Genomic DNA, 22685 nt, shown 5'->3' with positions numbered 1-22685 from the left:
TTGGGATATAAAACAGAAGAGACACAGCACTCAATATGGTATTAGTGCTTAAGCATTACTTACTGTGTAAAATGATTGAGCAATTATCTTTGATAACACTTGTCATTTACTGTAAAACATTTTTTTTCCCACCCCAATCTTTTCCTGGAGCCTGAAATATAAAGGGGCTAAAGTAATACAAAGAGCCTGGCTGGTGTGGCTCAGTGATTGAGCACCGACCTATGAAGCAGAAGGTCACAGTTCGATTCCCAAATGGGGCACATGCCGGGGTTGCAGGCTCAATTCCCAGTGGGGAGCATGCGGGAGTTAGCCGATTGATGTTTCTCTCTCATCAATGCTTCTATCGCTCCCTCACCCTTCCTCTCTCTGAGATCAATAAAAATATTTTTTTAAAAAAAAGTAATACAAGAGGCTTTGTGAGGTGGCCAAGGCTGAGGCTGGAGGCCTTTAGCATAAGAAAGCATAAGAGACCCTGCTGACAGCAGTGAATATAGTGTTACTCAGTTAACCTCCCTTGAGTGAGGTCAGGCACCATGACACAAGACTCAACCTTTGGGGGAGGAAAGGAGAAGAGAGGAAATTAGGAGGGAACTATGAAGATGGGGGTGCAGAGAAGGAAATAAGAGAAAGGGCTTGGGGAGGAGGAAGAAAGGGCACTCTGGGACAACCATGTGAGCGGCCCCAGGCATACCCTAAGGGGCCCTAAGGATCTTGTTCCGGAGAACAGAGCTCAGGGACGGTGCTGCCCTGTGGGTTTCGGGGTAAGTATTTGAACCTCAAGGAAGAAACTGATGAAAGAACATTCTCCAGGTTCTCACAGGAACTAGATGAGCTAAACAGTTAAGACTTTTTGCTGTGGACTATTTTTCCTTCTTTTCCACTGATTGATTCGCTGGTTCATTTGTTGGTTCCACGCTGTGCCACACAATGTTTGGAACAGAAACATGACTCAGAAGCCATCTGTGCTCCTGAGACTCTCATGGTCACTGGAACAAACAGGTGGGTGACTCCTCCGGTGGCAGAAGACTAAAGTGCTGCACTGCCTATGAAGGCTCCAGGAGGAAGAACCTGATGCTATGACAGGCAGAGGGAAAGCGTGAGTTGGAAAACCTAGCATATTTCAGAACAGGAAGAGTCTGCAGATGAGGCTGGTGAGGGGGTTGGGGCTGACTATGAAGAGCCTTGTCTGCCACACCGAGGGCAGGGGGTGGTAGGTAGAAGAGGATTTTACTCCGGGGGACAGGAAACTAAGAGAAGTATTTAGTTGGGGCAGGTAAGACCAGATTTCATTAGCTGAGGCAGAGAATGAAGTCTAGGGTCTCGGGCCATGGCCATGTCTGGGGTTGCACACCTGAGAGCCACTGATGACGGAACAGTTCAAGTCAGGAGTGAGGATTTAGAATGGGAAAAGTAAGAAGGACAGAAACTTGGGAATGCTGGCTTTAGGAGACGGGTGAAGGAGAGGCAGTGAAGCAGACTGAAGGCATTGCCAGAAAATGTGGAGGAGAAACAAAGAGAATGAAGTCATAGAATCCAAGGGAAGAGAGCTTCAAGAAGGATGAAGTTCCACAGAGTGAAAATCAACATGGAGGTTGTCAGAGTGTTAACATAAAGAGAGTCAAATCTGGTCACTGGGATGTGAATGCAGCAAGAGCTCACGTAGAAGACGAGGTCAGAGGGCAAAGTGCAATGGATTCTAAAGTGAACTGGGATGGGGGAGCCCACTCAGGGATGCAAATCTATTTGGAAGAATTCTGACCAACAATGCGAGGAGAAAGAGAAGGTAGTGGTTTTAAGAAATGGCCAGGATAAAGGAGTTGTTTTGCTTTTGGTTGGCAACGGGAAGGAAGATAAGGTCACGAACATTTTTTGTGTCATTATGTGTCAGTTCTCTGTTACTGGCAATTCTTACATTGTCTAATTCTATCTCTGAAAACACCCCTGAGGTAGCTATTAGCCTTGTTATATAAATGAAGAATGCAGGGCTGCTAGAGGTTGAAAGATTTGTCCAAAAGTCCCAGGAATTTGTAAATGGCAGCTCAGAGCTAGGAATTCAGACCGGTTCTTCCCACTCTACCATGCTCTGTGAGGAGTTGTAGTGAAGGAGAAGAAGGCAGGGAACACTGAGAGACCAGGGAGGATGACCAGATCATTTATCCAAGTCTGGAACCTTTGAGAGTGAAAGGGGCTTTATTAATAATGACGCTGGGACAGCAGTGGTAAAGCAACGCTGCTCAGGCACGGCAGGCTGCTGGTCCCCACCTGGGATGCGAGGGGCCACGGGTTACGACTTCTCAGCGACCTCCACCGCTTCCAGGCACTGCCATGTATGACGCAGACAATCTTAGAGAAGATACACTAGCTTCCTTTGTAAAGACATTCGTGTACAACTTGTGTCTGAGCCTCCCAACTCTGAGGCAGGCTTTATTTTTATGTCCACTTCATGAGAGGGACACTGAGGATTAGAAAGATGGGGTGACGTGCCTATGGCCCAGAGCTGGTAAAGAGCAGCCGTAACACTCGAAACCAAATCTTCTCCCATTATGACTTATTACCTGATATGATAATACATATTTTACCAATTAAAAATATTAGTAGTCATAGCACTTTCACAGGTCCTCCCCAGGCAGTGGGGCCAGGATTTGGTAGCTGGTGCTGAAAGAAAACCCTTGCGTGCACCCTTTTCCTGGGACTGTGCCAGTGGTAGCTGCCACTCAATGGCACAGAGAAAAAAAAAAACACCTAGTAGTCTATTGCTCTTTATAAAAAGAGCATCAATTAAATATAAAAGAAAAAGATGATGGGGAGATTTTTAATAAAAAAGTCATCCAAAGCTACATATTTTCTGTCACATGACCTTGGGACCTAGAGCTTTGTAAATTGCTGATATAACTCTATCATAGGCAGGTCAGGGGATGCTCAGGTAGAGCTTACATAGGTGACCCTACAGCTGAACATTTTAGAGTCCTAGTAGCGACTTTCAGAGAAAAGAGCTGTAAGGTTTTCATACTGAAAACCACTTGGTCCCTTGGTGCCTTGTGTCTCGTGAGGCTGCCAGGGTCTTCCCAGCCTGTGCCAGGAGCTCTCCCGAGGCCTCAGCGGTGCTCCACCGGCAGGTCACAGGGACTGCCGCTCACTGTGAGTTCACATACTTTAGGGTTGGTTAGTGACACAGCCTCATGCACTGTACTGCTTTCTCCTGGATCCCATGCCACCCAAGCCTGTAACATGTCAGCACCTCAGGCCTGTCTCCCAGACTCTCACACTGGAGCCCCAGAGCACAGGTGGCTCTGAGCAGGGCAGACACTGAAGTTTGATCAGGATTAAAAAATAGAGAGAGAGAGAGAGGTTTGCGACCTCCTGAGATGATTATTTTTACGTGATAGCAGAACACTGACCTCAAAGGGACTCTTCACTGCTAAACTGGCCGACTGTCAATGGGGAGGCTGAGACTTCAAATGACTGAATAGTCATAATTCAACCTCTGTTCACTTTTCCTGGAAGAAATTCCAGAATCACCAAGCCCAGATTTAAAAAAAAGTTTAAATAAATAAATATTTGACTTAAAATCTCTATCTCATGTAGTGTTCCAGGTGGAATGATCACTGTTATTTTTTTTTTACCTTAAACAAACAGTACATTTTATCAAGTTAGGCAGATTCAAACAAACAAAAATCAATGGGCAGTGGAAGCAAATCACAACAGAGACCCACTTTCCTCCGTAAGAATGTAAGCCCACAGATGAGGTTAGCAATCTTTTTCCTTTGTACTATTCAAAGTGAATGGCCTGACATATTTTCACTATTTAATCTTCAGGTGAGTTTCAAAACTCATTTGAATAGACTTTAAAAAACAAAACCATAGCACGTTTATGTAGTGCATCTCCTTCAAAAGATGAGACGGCGGAGCACCCGAGAGCAAAGCTGGCACTGTGCAATGCCTGGGAATTCAATAAAGGGCTTCTGCAATTATTTTCCTGCAGCGCATTCATACCTGAGCCTCTTTTTAACCTTCTTCTGGCCAGTTTAATCTGATCCTGTAGAATCTGCACCCAGTCTCTCGGGCCAGGCAGCTTATCCACATGATTAGCAGTACAGTACTTTTCTGTGAAGACTGAAAGAAAATGTGAAATATTGTTAAATGCTTCAACAAATAAAACAGGCAGACCCGAAACAGAAATATATCCCAAGAAGAAAAAATATTTATATATATATAGATGCCAAAAGACTTGGATTCTGCACTAGATAGCTTCACTATCCATATGACATCCCTGTGGTGGGGGTGGAGCCTGGCAATGTTTACCCTGACGCTATAAAATGTACTGGGCTTCAAAATGAAAACAGCTCTGCATAGTGAGTAGTTTTTATGGAAAGTGCTCCATGTCCCTGTATATATGTCTTATGAGCAGAGAAAAATGCTTCCTATGGATCCTCTGGCCCCATGACAAAATTCAACAACTGTATTAAAATATTTCACTTTTTAAAAAAAATATATATTTTATTGATTTTTTACAGAGAGGAAGGGAGAGAGATAGAGAGTTAGAAACATCGATGAGAGAGAAACATCGATCCGCTGCCTCCTGCACATCTCCCACTGGGGATGTGCCCGCAACCCAGGTACATGCCCTTGACCGGAATCGAACCTGGGACCTTTCAGTTCGCAGGCCGACGCTCTATCCACTGAGCCAAACCGGTTTCGGCAAAATATTTCACTTTTTAATTAATTCAAAATCTTATGCAAAATTACACAAAAAAGATGATGTTCTCATGGTTATTCCTACTAACTCAATCAGTTCTCAGAATAAATAGAATATAATTGTTTCTTTTTAATACATTTTTATTGATTTCAGAGAGATGAGGGAGAGGTAGAGAGAGACAGAAACACCAATGAGAGAGGAACATCAATAATGGGGAATCGAGCCTGTGACCTCCTGGCACAAGGGCCGAAACTCAACCTACTGAGCAACACCGGCTGGTGGAATGCAGTTGTCTCTTAATGAAAGTTCCAATTCTATATTGAGGCAACTCTTGCAATATTCTACTGGCTTCTAGGAAAGAGCTATCTATTAAGCACAAAAGAAACTATGGAGTCATAGGACAGGACAAAAGGGAGGCCAGACATTATCTTAACCTGCCCAGTGTGTGACTGTACAGGCAGGAGCTGGCGTGGACGCTGCTGCTCCGCATGTCATTCCTGACGCTTCCCAACGTGCTCTCCTCTCTGTAGGTCACGACCAAGTATGCACTCACAGCACACTGCCCGCTTGGTATTTAAGATATCTGGCCCGGCTGGCATGGCTCAGTGGTTGACCTGTGAACTAGGAGGTCACCATTTGATTCCTGGTCGGGCATGTGCCTGGCTTGCGGGCTCAACCCTCAGTGTTGGGCATGCAGAAGGCAGCGGATCAATGATTCTCTCTCATTATTGATGTTTCTATCTCTCTCCCTCTCCCTTCCTCTCTGAAATCAATAAATACATATTTAAAATGTTGGTCATTTTAATGTTTTAAAGGCTTCGTTTAAAAAGAAATGACAAAGGAAAATATTGATAGATTCAACTACTCTGTAAAACTATAAAATTTCTATTGAATAGAAAATAAACATTACATTAGAATGAGAAAAGCTAATTGCACTAAATGTGACTGAAAAGGTTCAATATCTACCACTATATAAAGTGCTCAGTCAAATAAAAGAGCAATTTCAAAAGACTCTATAGATAACGAAAAGTGTAGTTAGGAAAAAACATTAGGAAAAATGTTTAACAAATATGTAAGCCCCCAAATTGCAAAACACATTTCATACCTACTAAATGAGAAGAGTAATGTTAAAAAGCTAATACTTAATATTGATACAATTGTGGGGGCCTGGCATATTCAAACATCACTGTTGGCATAAGCTGGCAAAACCCTTTTGGGAAATAAGATGGTAATATATAATGAGAGGCAAAAAACTTTTACACCTTTGCATTGGAAATGTTACGCCTAGAAATTTATCCTAAGAAAATAATTTGAAAGAAGGAAAATATCCACACCCAGTCATGCGGGAGGAGCTGGGTGGTAGCAGGAAGATGGATCTGGGAGTGAGAGGAGGGTCCCTTTGAGGAAGCTACTGCAGCGTCTGAGTTGGGGCCGCGTGAGTAAAGATGGACAGGTGACCAGAACTGCATATAGAACAGGCATTTCTGCTCAATCACATGACCTGGGAACTACAGAAGAAAGAGAGGTTTGTGAGGGCAGAGGCAGATGTATTAGGCTTGGTTTGGGACATGATGAGTTTGGGTATCCTTCCCTACACAGAAGCCTACAGTTCAGGGAAGGGTCCAGGCTGTACCAGTTTGACAGGCACAAACATACAAGTGGTAGTTAAAATGAGAGAAAAAACATTGACCAGGGAGAGCCTGTGGAGTGAACAGAGCGCTGGGCCAAACACAGAGCCAGCGAGAACCCTGATGGTTGACTGGAGATTAAGGCGCAGGAGTCCATGAGGGAACCCAGGATGGGCCAGAGTCTGGAGAGCCAGGAGGGGTCCTGGAAAGCCAGCGGGTGGTGCTGACAGAGGAGGACCCGCAGTGTAAGTGCAGAGGAAGGGCCAGGAAGGGAGGTTTGGAAAGTGTCCACTGAAGGTCATCAAGGAGTGGTGGGGTGGCCACAGAGGACACTAAAAAAACGGAGTTCAGTGGAGGAAGGAAGAGAAGAAGGGCTGCCAGGGGAGGAGGGCTGAGGCCGGGAAACCTGAGCATGTCCGCAGGCTGACGGAAACAGCAATGTTGTTCAGGAAGACAGGAACCAGGAAAAAGGGGACGATAAAAGGGGACGGTGAGGCTAGAAATGGAGGGTCGCCCTCGAACAGGAGGGGCTTCTTCCTCTGCCCCCAGAGGAAGGGAAGACTGGCAGGTTGAGAAGTGGTTATAGGCTGGAGTAATCACTCCCAGACCTCCCTGCATGTACGGTGAGGGGAATGGAGAGTGTGGGGAAAGTCTGGGATTGCCTTTGAGAAGAACAGAAGTAGGAAAGCAGCAGACTGACGATGGAGGGCACCAAGCAGGCCTGTGGTGCTGGCAACAACCTGCAGGGGCAGGCTGTTTTTCCCCAGGGCACTTTGCAGCTCCTCCTTGGGAGCGGAGCCACTGGATGGCAAGGCTGCTCTTGGGTTAGAGCCTAGTCTTGGCAGAAGGACAGGGATACAAAGCACTTGAAGATGTGCTGCCACCTGGAATGAATGACCTCAACTTTCCTCACTTCCCCTTCCTGCGCAAATATGGGAAAGAAGCGAAACCAGAAAAAGGCTCACGGACTTAGAAAAATCTACAGAGACCATGGAATGGAATTATCAACAGGGTTGGCAGGAGGTGGCGTGGAGTAAGGGCAATTGGGAGTACGGTGCTGGAGTGTAAGTGGGGCAGCGAGCAGTTCCGGATGAGGATGCTAAGGTGTGCTCACGGGTGGGGCTGAAATGTAGTAGAGGTGAATGTAGTAGAGGTGAACGTCACTGTAGATGAGGTCTGGATACTACTGGCTCGGGGGTCAGATGGACCTTTCACGTGAACAGTGAAGTTATCGAAGATGGCAGGACGACAGGGAGTGCGAGGAAGATATGTAGCTGTGGTAAGAACCTTAGAGGAAAGGACCCAGCCCAGCCCAACTGAGTAGAGGAGGAGTGATGGTTAGGAAGCAGAATAAGGACCAGGGAAAATATCACCCAGGCTGCCCGGTATATGATATGTGGGATGGGAGATACACAGAAGGAACAATACCTCGGGGGTGGGGTTTGCTTTTGAATCTCCCACACCGGGTTATAGACACCTCAGGGTCTTCATTGAGTTTGGACCCCCAAAGCACCTACAACAGTACTTTGTACTGACTAAGAACGCAATAAACATTTGATTTGTATTTAGCACCCTATTCGTTTATATGAAAGTGTGTAGCACCGAAAGAACTGAATACATTGTCTTAGCAGATAAACATCTCCCCCCTTTGTAATATCATTTATATAATTAATTTCCATAGCAACCCCTCTTTCCTTAGATTGTGAAATGCAGGTGTCCAAATTAGCACCCATTAGAAAGTAGTGGCTCCAAATGAACAAAGTAGATGTGGGTTATGCCCACATCAAAACGACTCCCAGCCACTACGTGTGTCAACAACCGGGTTTAGGAGGACCAGAGGGAAGCCTGGAATGCTTCTCTCACGCTGTGAGGAGCTTCCAATAGATCTTTTCAATCTAATCTTGAGCTCAGGTATTCTGTCACTCCTAGAAAGGCAACCATTTCTGGTTGTTTTTTCTCTTTTCAGTTAAAACCCATCCAGTTTCAATAAAAAACAACAGCCAGGAAGTCTCTGCCTCCTGTGTCTGTGTCTGTGTCTGAGATCACTGAAGGCACAGCACAGGCTTCTTGAAAAACACCTGCACAACAAATATTTCCACTGGGTCTATTACCGACATCCTATTTCTTGGGTTACATTCATACTTAAAAGCGACTTTTAACTAGGACCTATCTGCCGGAGACGAAATCCTATTCTGTTGCAAGTGCAGATGAGGCCTTAGGCCAAAATATTGTGATTGTATTGACCTGAAATCACTCAATATGCTATGTGAATAGCAGTATCGAGTAAGCAGAATACATTTTTGCTATCTGATTCTATAGCTAAAGGTCAAGCTATTATCCTGGTAACAGTTCCATTAGGAGTAATGATGTGAAAAGAGGTATTGCATTAATGTACTAGGGTTCCTACTATGTTAATAGTGGCTCATTAAGAATCATAGTAGAACAATTTGCATTCATCCTTAGAATGCAATAGGTCCTAAAAAGAAATTTTCTTCCTTTTCTATTTTACATATTAAGGGGAAGCAAGGGCTAATTTCAAACAAGTCCAAGTAATCTGAACAAGTGGATGAAGGCCAACAATTAAACTAAAAAGAGTTAAAGCATCTACTGTGCTTAATATAATTTGAGGTCCCAAGGCACAAAGAGTATGTTAAATCACTGGAGAAATGACAAATGTTCAATTTGATCTGTACATGAATAATGACTTTTCTCAGATGTTTGCATTCAATTGAGCCGTGCTCTTTAATTGTATATAAATAATGAACAGGCTAGTGGTGGCTGAGCAGATCCTTCCATCCCTAGGACTGTGGCATTTAACATAATCATCAATGAACACAGCAGAGAGTGGCGTGTCTGCATGCAACACGCTGAGAACAGAGCAGACTGGCCGGGTTCCCCCAACAGCTGTGTGTTCACACCGTTCCTTGAGGACTCTATCGGATTTGTCTGACTCTCTATGCTGGGAAAAGCAGAATAGGGTATGGATTTTTAAAGGGAGTCATTGGATCATACAGACATTTAAAGGGGCAGGAGTAGACAGCAGAGCTTTAATGTCACTGTGAAATCCTCTAATAAGGCAAAAACTCTGGCCAGAGTGAGTGCCCAACTTCTGATCTGATGACTCAGTTTTAACTTCCGGTCAAACAGACAAGTGAGAGTCAGGTTGCCATCAGGCAGTACTGAAAGCGGGGTCGTCATTAGATCAGCTGAAGTCCCAGAGCCTGAGGAGGACGAGGGACGAGTGAGAAAGATCTGTCCGCAGGAGAGTCCTGTGGCTGGGGTGAGCGAAGGAGAGGGAACGCTGGGACCAGCCCACAGACGGAGGAGGGGGAGAATAGGCTCCCTACAGGCGCGTGGTTTCCACCTCCTCACATGGAGGGCATGGAAAGCCGCACCCCTCCCACACCTCCCTCCTCCCTTTTACTCTTTTACAGCTGTTATTTGAAAGGTCCCTTAAGCCAAGCACTTTATATCTATCTCATTCAATCTTCACAGTGGCCCGATGGAGGGGGTATTGTGATCCCATGTGACTGATGAAAACATCAAGGTAGAGCAGGTTACATAACCGGCCCAAGATGGCACAGCTAATAAGGGCTATTTTCCACATAAATGAAATATTAATTTTACATTGCAAATGAGCACACAGATTCTGTAAAAGAAAAATGATTGAATTCTAAATATAAGCACATCAATAGCTAAGGTAATACTTGCATGTGAGAGAAAGCTGTGAACACTGGTGTGACTTTCGACTGCATGAGACAGAGCGTGGCAGGCAACGAGCGAAGACGGCCTCCCCTCCAATTAACAGGGCAGGGCCTGTGGCAAGGAAGGCAGAGGGATGCTGTGTAGGTATTTTCAGCTTGAGATGACGACTCTGGTCCAAATTCTACATGGTTCTAATAGAGTATATATTTCCTTTGATGATATCATGGTGCTTCATTCCCCTATTTCATGGTTAGAGCTGAAACCTATAAATTATAGGCTTGACATCCATTCTAATAATTTGTTAAAATTACAATGAGCCTGGCACTCCAGGCACTAGGAGGGAGAGGAAAGAGCTAGAATAAGTCTGGCTCCAGTGCAAGGCCTTAATGTGCTCTATATCTTGGTGCAATTGTTACCAACCTAGGGACTGGCTCTCAGCTGTGCGGGTTCAGAACTCGGACTTTATCAGAGCAGCAGGGGCTCAAGCCTAGAAACCAGTTCACAACAACTAAACCTGCAAGATATTGGTAAATAAACTAGGATGATAATTAATGTGGAATGGGGTTATCTTTCTAGCATTTGAAACACTGGGTATCCTCACCCAGTTCTCCCACTTTTTGGAATCAAGGTGCTGGAAGGAAGAACTTCGCAGGTTGCTTAGTGAGAATCAGAGGTTGCCGAATGGTGTGGGGCTGCCCACGCTCAAGGGTGCCTATGGGAAACTGCCCGTCCCTGGTCCTGCTGCCATCTGGGCAGGAATGTTTCACACCAGTGCCCTCCAAGCCAGAGCTTGACTGCAGCAGAGATGGGCACTTGAGCTCAGGAAAGCCAGGCCATAGCCTGCCCAAAGGATGGGGACCCTCTGGCATCCTCCTCAGAGGAGCAAGCAGCGAGAGGATGAGCAGGAGAGCTGTGATGTGATGCAGTGAGCAGCCCTGACACCTTGTGCAAACCAAGTCTATGTGGGGGCAGAAGCGAAGTGGAGGAAGCCAGCTGGAGAGGAGAGGGTGAGGCGGATGTGCAGAGAGCGGTAGGGAGCCAGAGGGACTGAGGCTAGGTGGTGAGGCAGGGATGCAGAGCATAGGCAGGCCTGTGAGCAGCCTCCATGCCTGAGGTTTCCATGTCAGCCTCGCAGACTTCCTGTTTCCTAAGGGAACCTTAGTGACACCCTGCTTCTTGAAGAGAGCATTTTACAGGGGTTGAAGTGTAGCCTGATTCATTTTTTTTTAAGCCTGATTCTTATTCCAGCATCGATGGCCTACCAGTGACCACCACTCTAATGCCCGGCCCTCTGATACCGAGAGGGCACCAACAAGTCCCTGTGCTTTCCGGTGGCCGGCCTCTGTGCACACAGATCTTCAGGGCACATCCTGAGACACAGTGTCAAATGATCTGTTGAGGTGCAATTACCTCAGTGTATGGTTTATCTCACCTGTTTGTGTTGTTCTTATTAAGAGCAATGCCAGTGGATGATGTTTCCTGACCTCACACAGAGACTGGGGTGCTTCACATCTAGCACCTGAACTCTACTTTCTTATTATAAAACAACATGCATTCATTCGAGAAGTATCTACCCAGCACCCAGCAGACTATGCCAGGCACCAGTGAACAGACAGTCCCTTGTCCTCAAAAAACTTCGAGTGAAATGGAGGATGAAGGCAAATGAAGTCTAGAGGAGTGCAAAGTGAAGCTGCTATTATCGAAGTGGGTACGGGACACACAGAGCAGGGCACGAGGCCACTCCTGGTGGGGGTGGTGTGTGGGGAAAGCTGTTGGATAAAGTGGTGGCTCAGCTGAAAGCCAAGGAAGAGGGGAGGTGAGGTGAAGAGTGGGAGAGGAGAAGGATGTTCTAGGGTGCAGTTGCCCTGAGGGGGTACGGAGAGAGGCAGTCTCAATAGCTGGGAAGCTTAGGTTCCTACCCCTGCAAGGGAAGAGAGAAGGAGGTCCTGGGCCTGTGTGGGGAGGTTAGAACCAAGGCCTCTATAAGAGCCGAGAGCTTGGAGAGGCTGCACCACAGTGGAAAGGGAACCATCTACCCACCAGTACAAGGAGCTCTGTCTAGTCTTTGGAGGGAGGAAGAGTTTCCTTGGAAAATTCTAATGGTTGGCCTGGACCTCGCATAGGTTTGGAATCTGAAATTAAATACCCTGCATAAATGAACATAAGCAGTGCTGTTGATAGCTCTGGGCTCCAGACAAAAGGAAATGCAGAATTTCTTCTACAAACTGGGCCCCAACAGTTTCTCATGGCAAGCAAAACGAACACAGGCCCACAGCAGATGAACTCATAAGTGAAAATAGTGCAAAATGAAAAACTCAGCTATAAGCAAGAGTCAGCCAACCCAAGAAAATCAGGATTAAACCCCCAATAACTTAAGGCAATGGAATTACAAAGTATGTTTAAAATGATGAAAGATATTAATGAACTTAGGTCACTAAGAAAACAAAGTTCTGATTTAAAAAAGAACTTATAGAAATTAAAAATATAGTAACTGAACCTTAAAAAGTCAAAGAACAGGTTAATCAATAAATTAGTATCACTGAATAGAAAAGGGAGAGAGATCTGAAGAATTACCCAGAATGTAGTACCAAGAGATGGAGAGATGGGAAATATAACAAAAAAATTAAGAGACATGAAAGATGGAATAAAAATGTCCAGTTAACACTAATGGATGTTTCAGAGGGAGCGAAATAATGGGGGAAAGGCAAAATCTGAAGAGATAGTAGATGAAAAATTACCAGAATAGGTAAGTCATAAACCCTTGGTTTCAAGAAGCACAACAACCAAGCAGATTAATAAAAATGAAGATATATCCAAACGTAAAATAAAGAAACTGGAGAATGCCAAAGGCAGAGAAGTCTTAAAGGCAACTACATAGAAAAAACAGATTATCTACAAAAGGATAACAGACTGCTAGAATTACAACAGCAACGAAATCTAGAAAACAGTGGAATATTTTCGAATTGCTCTGAAAAAAGTCCACAGTCTAGAATTACCCAACTAAACTCCACATCACTCAATAGTGAGGGTGAAATAAACAAGTTTTCAGGACAAAAATGGAAAGAATATACCACAGAGACCCTCATTCAAATAATTACTACAAGCTGTACTGAGGGAAAAGAAAACTAAAGCAGAGGAAGCATCTGGAGGCTAGAAAGAAGAAAGGAGGACATGACCTATAAGATAGTAAGAATTATTACAGTGCCAAACTCATGAAAATGGTGTAGTATTGGCTGAGTTAGGTAACAGACCAAGTGTCAAAATGTGAAATGGGAGATCAATATATGACAGAAGTGAAATTAAAATTCATGTAAAAAAAAAAAAAGGGATGGTGTTAGAATGATCAACTATCCACAGAGAAACATATATTAATCCTCCGCTCACAGTTTATGCAAAAGTAATAAACGATAAACTTTAAAATTGTTAGAAAAAATTTAAGAGAATACCATTATATAATTGGGGTAGGGAGACGTTCTTAAAACAAGCACATAAATATCACAAAACATAAAATAATCTGACTTTTACACTGAACTTTGGTATGAAAAACAGACATCATATGCAAAGTTTTCACAAATTGAAAAACAAGAAAAAATATTAGCAACATGAAGAACTGAAAAAATAATTTATATAAATCAATAAGAAAACAACAATCTAATGGAAAAATTGGAAAAGGGTGGAAATTCACAGAGGAAACTAACCAAATAGTAATAAATATGAAATAATACTCAACTTCATTAATAATCAGGGAACCCACCACTGAGGTGCCATCTGATATGATACTAGATTGGCAGACATTAAAGTTTGTTAACACCAGATGTTGGCAAGAATGAGGAAAAGTAGGATTTCTTATACATTGCTGGTGGGCGAGGAACGATATTGGTCACTTTAGAGAGCCATTTGGCAATGCTTACTGAAGCCGAAGATTCGTGTAAGCCTGTGGCTCAGTTCTACTCCCCGGTGTGTCCCCTCGAGGTTGTCACACCTGAGCCCAGCAGACACGAAGATGACTGCACTGCCGCCACAGGTAATTGTGAAAAAGGAGAGGCAACCTAACTCTCTTCACGGAAGACTGGAGAAAGAAATTGCTTTATTTGTATGAATAAATTGATTAAAAGGACACAAAGTTGCAAAAATACCGCATGAGGACATGTATGTAGATTTATAAATTTACAAAATAATAGTAAATGTGATTTATATTTAGTGAAATAGAAAAATACAAATGGGAAAGTTTCACATCGACTTCAGGTTACTCTGGAGCAGGAAGGAGAAAGAGAAAGAGAAAGGGAATAGATGGTACAGGAACATTTTGATTCTTACCCAAAACAACAACAACTACAAAGGAAGGTGGGTATGAAGCAAACACAACATCTGTTTTAAATCCCAGTGGTAAGGCGGAGAGAAAAATGCATCTTGGAAAATGTCTCCAACATACTCAAGATGAAGAGGAATGTCATTTCCACTTCTGACCTAAAGATGACTGCTAACGGGAACAAGTGTCATTCTTCAACCAATGTCTGAACAAATCAGGAAATTTCTCCTAGGATGATGCTGTGAAAATGTCGATACTGACCAGATGTCAAGTACATGTCTTACATACACTCTCTGCTAGGATACGCACCAAGAGCTATCTTTATTTTTATTATTATTATTATTTTTTAAGTTTTTTTTTTTTTTTTTTATTAGTTAAGGTATTACAAATGTGTCCTACCAAGAACTATCTTTAAAATAGAGCTGGGGTGAGAAGGGTGAAGACATGAGCCATCATCCTTCAGGTCTCACCTGAAATGTGACCTTTGGAGTCAAGGTCTCCCTGAGTTTGTTAACCAGTGGTTTTTAAATAATAACATCTACTGATCATCTTGACCATAAACTCAGAAGTGTGGTTCGTGAAAGAAGAAACCTGAGAAACTTTTTCTCTGCTGTGTCTTGACTTGAAAGGATGGAAGAAAGAATTTCTTTGGTAAACAGCCACAGGTCTTGAAATACACGGAGCCCGAAAGTTCATTTCAGGTTTGATTTAACATTAGGATTTAACAGAGTTCATCAATGAATGCACCTAAACTGAAATCTTTAAATTAAAAGGAAAGGAAATACAGCAATACACACAAGAGTGTACTTATTGATGAAATTAGAATACCCTACTGAATTATGTATGCAGGAATGCTGCAGGGCAGTCAGCTGGTCAAGTTGAGTAAAAGCTGACCATGATGGCCATCGAGTACAAGTGCCGATCCTTGTATGGGGCTGTCACTTCCAGTTGGTTGTGGTAATGAAAAAGGCCCTAAAGATCCATAAAATTGATTCCTAGTCATATTTATTTCATTCTATCGGTTTACTTTTGAGAATCTGGACACAAATTATTGAACCACAGAATTTCTGAACTGGAAGAGACTTTAAAATTTAGCCAAGCCACCCTGTGATTTTTTTTCTTTCCTTTTCTTTCTTTCTTTTTATTTTTTCAAGAGAAGGTAATGTTTCAAGATCTTAAATGGCAGAGTCAGGAGTAAGTCCATATCCTACAATGCTCCTTTCACTGTCCCCAAACTGGTGGGACTTTGAGGTTTGAATGATCTTGTTTAATCACAGAGATTCTCAAGTATTTGAGGCCAGAGTCGTCTGGAGGGAAAGAACAACATCCCTGTCTTCCTTTGTTCGGTTTCTAGTACAATGGCACCTCTGTCTAAAACAAAGTGCCTTCAGTCGTTTCTCAAATTAAATAAAGTTAATTTTAATTTGCTTCGATTTATGAAAGCCCACAGCAGAGCTTATTTATAAGACAGCTATTAGGAGCATGATGGGCACTTTCTTTTGGCCAGATGAGTCACAACATATGGTTGTCTAAATGTTTGGTATATTTCACGGGGATAAATTATATCCGCTAAATATTAAGATCTGGGCAACAACAAGCTCTGATGTAATGGTGCCTTACTCTTTACCCCCTTTTTTTTGGCAAAGAGACATGCTTCAGAGATTGGTAGAAATCCTACTTGGAAGGCATCTTGGATATAGTACAACTCATTTATTTTACAGACCAGTAACTAAGGCTCAAGTGAAATAAAACTGAAAAGATTGGGAATCATCAACTCAAATAGTTATTAGGGAAGTGCCATAAAACCACACGCACACTAACGCTCCTCTTTGCAAAGCATGCTTTACAGAATACATCTGTTTCTATCTGTTCTTTATATAAATGGATGAGAAAGTACTGGGCTTTTCTCTCAGCTTTTAAGGCTAGAGTTTCTTGGTATATGAACTTTCCAAGTCATTCCGTGAGGTACTGAGTTCATCCACTAGCCAGAAGTCTGCAAGTAATAGCCATAGTACCAGAGTAAGCCATGACACAGTCAGGAAGTTCAGGTACCATCCTGTCCCTCACAACCACCCCAATTCAGAGATGGCCATGGTTGGAAGAATAGAATGATGAGTCAGGAGAGCAGAGGTGGTGATGGGGGTCTTGCCTATGAGAATCAGGTCATCCGGTCAATACACTCATCCCATCCCTGCCACCATCAGGGTGAAGATGCTAAGCGTTGGGAACAGGCTGATGCCGCACAAGGATTTTGTTTTCTGTTCTTTTTTAATGGTGGCAACTCCCTTCTAATTGATATAAAACTCTAGGAAAATTTTGGGCTCACATTTTGAATCTGATTATAAAAAAAGTTCTCAAACCTTTCTTTGATACTCTCTCTTTGAGGTACAAAGTTGCTATGACGATGTTTAAAAAACACAAGGATGGATAAGAACACCAATGTATCAAGTCTTGAGATGGTAAAAACAGGAAATGGCACATTAAACCTGCTTATGATTTTATTATTGGGTTTAAATAAAAATCCCACAAGGCAATTATTATACTTAACCTTCTGAAGATGATTACTTTCTGAACAAATGCATGATAAACTTCCATATTGTGCAGGTTCCTCTTTGATAATTAACAATAATCAATGCTTTTAGAGCCCCCACTGAATACAAATTGGGTTTATATGTGGGTCCCCTTGATAGTTTTAATTGTCGAGATCTGTACCACCCTGAAATGCTGTGCATCACTTGATTTCTGTTGCTGTGGTCTCTTCAAATCTTCAAACTTCTCTTCTGCCTGCTTGATTTCAGCTGCCTTCTTCCAGCTTGTCATGGAGAAGTTGTGTGGCTATCTTGGTATTTGTGTCCTGCATATATCAGTGGAGTGGAGTGGACTTTTGATTTTTAAGAAACCACCTTTTTCAGTGAAGGTAAATTGACTGCTTGATTCCCTCCATCTCTCCTTCCTGTATTTATTTAAAATGTTTTTTACTGATTTCAGGGAGAGGAAAGGAGAGGAAGAGAGAGAGAGAGAGAGAGAGAGAGAGAGAGAGAGAGAGAAACATCAATGATGAGAGAGAATCATTGATTGGCTGCCTCCTGCACACCCCCTACTGGGGATTGAGCCCGAAACCCTGGCATGTACCATGACTGGGAATTGAACTATGATCTCCTGGCTCATAGGTCGATGCTCAACCACTGAGCTACACTGTCTGGGCATCCCTCCTGTATTTCTTAATCGTTAGTTCTGTGAGTGGCACTGTTTTATGTGCCAAGGAATAAGCAAATCAAATATAGAACATGGACTCTGCCCCACAGAAGCTTACAGTCTTGGAAAGACAAGATGTCCAAACACAACTAGGATGACCATGTATCTTGATTTATTCAGTTCAGTTGGAAATGCCTATTTTCCTAGTGAAATGATTAACAGCATCATTTTCACTCTCAAAAGTGTCCCGGTTTGATAAACAAATTATATAGTCATCCTCCATATAAGCCACCAATAGCAAAGCAATTTAATCAAGACTTATTTGCTTGACTATGTACAAGTAACATAATACGTATAGAAATTTGGAGAAAGGGGAAATCAATGCAGTCTAGGGTACCTGGGGAAAGTCTCATGGTAGAGGTAATGAGACTTAGGCTGGACCATAAAGAATGAGTTGGATTTGGCTACAAAGAGAGGTGAGCATTGTAGCCCTGGGAATACAGCATAACTCCAAGTCTCAAATGAGTATGTGATGCTTGAGGAGTAGTGTCAACGCTGGGCTGGTTCATCTGGTAGTTCCACGAAGAGAGCAATCAAGTTATGTGAAGTCTGGAAAAGGCCCAAGTTTGGGCTTGATTTAGTGGGCAAAGAGGAGTTCAGTAGGAAAAGGTCACAAAGTTTTGTTTTACAAATGGTACTTGGCTCTTAGTTTACAGTATGGTTTGGAAGGGGAAAATGAAGGGCAGGGAGGATATTTAGAGTGTTTTATGGTGATGGATGTTGGTTAGACATACTGTGGTGATCATTTTGCAATATACACAAATACCAAGTCACGTTATACACCTGAAACTAATGTAATGTTATAAGTCAATTACATCTCAAAAAAGAAAAACTGTTTTGCAGAAATTCAGGGACAAGGTGATGCACAGCTGGACTAGGGAGGTGTGAGAGAAGCTGAAGAGTAATGAATGAGCAAGGAAGGACACGGAGAATTGACAGGGCAGAGTTATTAAGCGGGATTAGCAGTAAAGGAAAAAAAGACATCGATGCTGCTTCTGAGCTTTCAAATTTACGAAGTAGGAGAATGTTGATGTCTTTGTCAAAAAGAATGTGGTTGCAGGGGGCGTTAGTGTCAGAAGCCCCATCCACCTTTCAGGTGATGCATTGTGTGTGGGTAAGAAGGACCACACCAGTTCCTTGGAAAGAGGCCAGGCCAGGCCCCAAGCCCTGTGATTAAGTTGGAATGTCCTGCATGTCTTAGTTTTCACTGTCAACCATCTCATTTACTCCTCACTTCTGTCTACATTTCTAATTGGGATTTGTCCCCACTTAGTTGTACCTAACAAGCTGATTTAAAATAGTGCACGTGGTGATAAAGAGGTGTGGGGAAGGATCTACTTAAACTAACCAATACTGAATTTACTTGTGCCCAAGGGCAGGGCTGATAAGGGGATGCTAACTAAGGTTCTGAGTAAAACCAGGAGTTGGCCTTGGAGAGGTGTCAAAATCTAACCAAGAGCCAGATGCAAGAAAGAACCTGGAAATGCAGCCAATGTAACAGAAGACATGACTGTAAGGCAGTCAGTGGGAAAACCTGACTAATTCCAAGAGGCAGCACCTCTCTCTTACAGGTGTTCTTAAGCTGACAGATGCAGCCGCGCTTGCTCTTATTCAAAGATGTCTTTAAGGCAGCCAAAATCGATGCAACTGTCAGTTCAATATTAAATGGAGGGCTATGGATTTTTAAGGGGTTTCCTTAAGAGTAGCTGACATATATCCTTATTTATTTTTTTTGTGAGTTCATCATTAGCCCATAGTACTACAGTGACTACAAACATCCCCTGATCATTTGCATATGCACCTTTAGGGCAAAAATATAAGCAAAGTTCAGTTCTTGAGTCTCTCAGATTTTTTATGCATACCTTGTATGAGATAGCCAATGGAATGGAAACATTTGCCAGATTAATGGTACCAACTATAGGTCCAGGAGAAAAGCTATGAAGAATGTTATCTGGCCAACTCTAGACATACTACACAATTCTGCTTCCCTGCAATGAAAAAGAAAATAAGAGACATGTGGCATTACCTTAAGATGCTGGTGAGCATCTCAGATCAGCCAAACAATTCAGGGATTTAAAGAAAAAGGAGATGGGCTGTGCAGAAAACACTGCTTTCTATGTTCATGGCCATGGCTAGCCCATATGGTGCCATTCAGAAAGGTGTCCCTTCCTCAGGACATTTTGCTGGCATATGCCAGAAAATTTTCGTAATAAGTTTGCAAACCAACAATGTCATTAATGAGAAGGGTGCCGTAATGTGCAATGCAGTCATGCTGGCCCTGTCCTCCAAGCTACAGAAATGGGGCTCTCTCTCTCTCTCTCTGTTAATCCCCCCTCCGCCCCTCAGGATATCTTTTTCATTGATTTTTAGAGAGAGTGAAAGGGAGGAAGGGAAGTGAGAAGGGAGGGAGTGAGAAAGAGAGAGCAGCATTGATGTGAGAGACACACATCAACTGGTTGCCTCCCTCACATGCCCCAACTGGGGCTGGGGATCAAACCTGCAAATGTGCCCTTGACCAGGAATTGAACCTGAGACTCTTCGGTGAGCAGGCCAACTGAACCAAACCCACTAGGGCAGAAACATCTCTCTTTTGACAGAAAGCTGTTTTTGTCAACTCTGACAGTGGTGTTAAAACCTAGGTTTTGTAAGAATTCAGTAAATAGGAATTAAGTTGAATCCTTATAAGTTAATCCACAACTGGATCCCATCCATTATATAAAAGGCTAAAGAAAGATCAAGAAAAGCCATATCCTTCTTCTTAACAAGTTTCTCCACAATCTATTTGCTCCTTACGTACCAAGAAGATGGATCTATAACTTTGAGGAAGATAAGATTCCTTTTCTGGGTTTAGGGAAAGCCAGTGACAAAGCAGGGACAATCTTTTGACTTGCTGTGGCCCTAATCCCAAGGGTCTGATTCATTAGGTCTGGGATGGGGCCTAGGAAACTTTCAGAAGCAACTTGAAGAAGCAGAGCTCTGGTTGAAAATCCCTGAATATAAACTGTATTTGCTGGTATTTATATTCACGAATTTAAACATCTGAAGGTAAACAGTTGCTGAGGACTCAAGCTCTATCACTAAGAACAGACTTTAAACAGTTCTGGGGCAAAAGGCTTTCACCCAATGCTTTATTTAATTTAAGCTTCATTAAACTTATTCTGTGGTTAAGCCTTTCCATTTTCTTTGCATTTGATACACTGCTCCTCCTTTACGATCTAGTTTAGATGTCACTCATTCCTGAGGTCTTCTCCTGAGGGATTTACATCCTCTATGCTTTCCTCTCCTTCCACACTGGGCACCTGACATGTTATTTTCCTACCTGGGAGTATGCTTCTGTGTTATGGCTCACTGATGGCTGTCTAGAGAATACACATTCCTTAAGGTCAGGGGCCACGTCCTATTTGCCTTTATGCCACTAGTTCCTCACTCACAGTGAATGGACAGTACACATTAGTGTTGTGACAGAAATTTCATGCCTGCTGAGGATTTTTAAGTTTGCAAGGTCAATGAAAGTACTGCAAACACATTGGTGTTTTTATGACACATCCAGTATTGGAAAAGCAGCAAAGACCAGGTCTTCTGTATCACACTGTTTGGTGAAGAAACTTGGTTTCAAATGTGCAATCAGGGAGACTGGCGGAGAACTGGCCTATAGTCGAGACTACATTTTTTTCAAGGCTGCAATGATAAGGCCATAAGGAAAACAACACAGCATTTGTTTGGTGATTCGTCTGTTCAAGTTGTGCTGACGTCTGGAACGCCTTCCTTGCAGCATGGTGAAGCAGGCAGTCCCAGTCAAGGCCTGGAGAGGCACTGCGGACAAGTCTGAAGCCAGGACCCTTTGTGACATGACAGAAAAAATCATTTTAAGCCCCAGAGGTTCAAAGGATGAGGGCTGTTGACACATGCTATTTTTCCATTTGCTCCAGGAGAGAAGTAGGGCAGCCTTCAGAAAATGGGGTGCCCTTAAGGAACAGCGTAAGGAAGAGTTTCACAGGAAGGCTATCGCATGCTGCCCGAGTGGGCTGTTAGGATCAGGAGCTGGGGTGGCACTGCTTCTCCAGGGTGGTCTGGACACCCGTGTCAGTCACCTGCAGCTACTTGTTCAAAAGTCAGATTTCTGGGGCTACCCTGCACCTATGAAATCACTCTCTGAGGGTGCGACCTAAAAATCTGAATTTTGAACTAATACCTCAGGTAATGCTGATGCACACTAAATATGAAAGCTGCTGTGAAGGGACTGGACATATGCTCTTCATATAGAATGGCCAAGAGTCAACATCACCTCTCTGTCACTGGACCACATGAAAAGTGGGAAGATAAAAACAACAACAACCATTGGGCAGGAGTTATAAACAGAGCTGAGAGACAAGTTATGTGCCTGATGTCATTATACTAGTACATTGTTATATATCATTTTGTTGTTATATACTAGGCAGCTCTATCCTGTTTGAAGCTGATCTGATATGTAAGAATATGAGCAGATGAGTTGACAATGATTATTCATTTTCCAAAAGGATTTTTGAATTAAAGCATTCATCAATGGGTTCCAACTGCAAACAATTAAACTAGAATTTAATTTACATCCTTTGAAAGACTACTTAGATGCAGTGTGACTTCCAGGCTCTTTCTTTGTGGTTCTGTGTCGAGGAGAGTCTCAGAAGTGTCTCTTTCCTGAGGGAAGGGGTCACACTTCTGGTTTCCTCCCTGCATGATGGGACCGATTCTCACCGTCTTCAAGAAAGACCTGCCCCTGAAGCTAGTGAATAAGTGAAGGCATGGTTGTACATTACCCTCAAATTCACTTTGAGTATGCTCTGCATACACAACAATTGACTGGTTGTTTTAAATAAGTAATATGACAGTCTTCTAGTGAAATTTCTAAAGAATCCAAAATGCTAAATTTTAAGATAGAAATTTAAAATTGGGATGCCTTTCTTTCTTTTCAAATACTCCTAAAAGGAATGAAACATGGTAGACAGTGGCTTTAGGGTCAGAGAAACCTGGGCTTAAATTCTGGCTCTACCACTTACCAGCTGTTTAAGTTAATGAAAGGAAGTTTAATTTCTCAGAGTCTTAGTTTCCTCTCCTG

General features: G+C 42.9%; 1 protein-coding gene and 1 non-coding gene across 7 annotated transcripts in view; one reads left to right on the top strand and one right to left on the bottom strand.

Annotated features, from left to right (window-relative positions):
- BEND7 (BEN domain containing 7) overlaps positions 1–22685 on the bottom strand; it is an 80177-nt gene that overhangs the window by 10705 nt on the left and 46787 nt on the right. For all 6 annotated transcript variants that reach the window (XM_070428304.1, XM_070428308.1, XM_070428324.1 and 3 more), the window contains one exon: positions 3994–4113. In XM_070428304.1, coding sequence (XP_070284405.1) covers positions 3994–4113 — 120 coding nt within the window. The remainder of the gene's footprint in view (positions 1–3993; positions 4114–22685) is intronic.
- Positions 2601–2728, top strand: LOC139001391 (small nucleolar RNA SNORA30/SNORA37 family). Its single transcript, XR_011469985.1, has one exon. It is a non-coding gene; the product is annotated as a small nucleolar RNA SNORA30/SNORA37 family (small nucleolar RNA).

The sequence above is a fragment of the Myotis yumanensis genome, unplaced genomic scaffold, assembly GCF_028538775.1.
Source record: "Myotis yumanensis isolate MYYU_CA2020_CCGP unplaced genomic scaffold, mMyoYum1.0.hap1 SCAF_1, whole genome shotgun sequence".
In the NCBI taxonomy this organism is placed as follows: domain Eukaryota; kingdom Metazoa; phylum Chordata; class Mammalia; order Chiroptera; family Vespertilionidae; genus Myotis; species Myotis yumanensis.
This window is presented reverse-complemented; position numbering and strand designations above follow the sequence as displayed.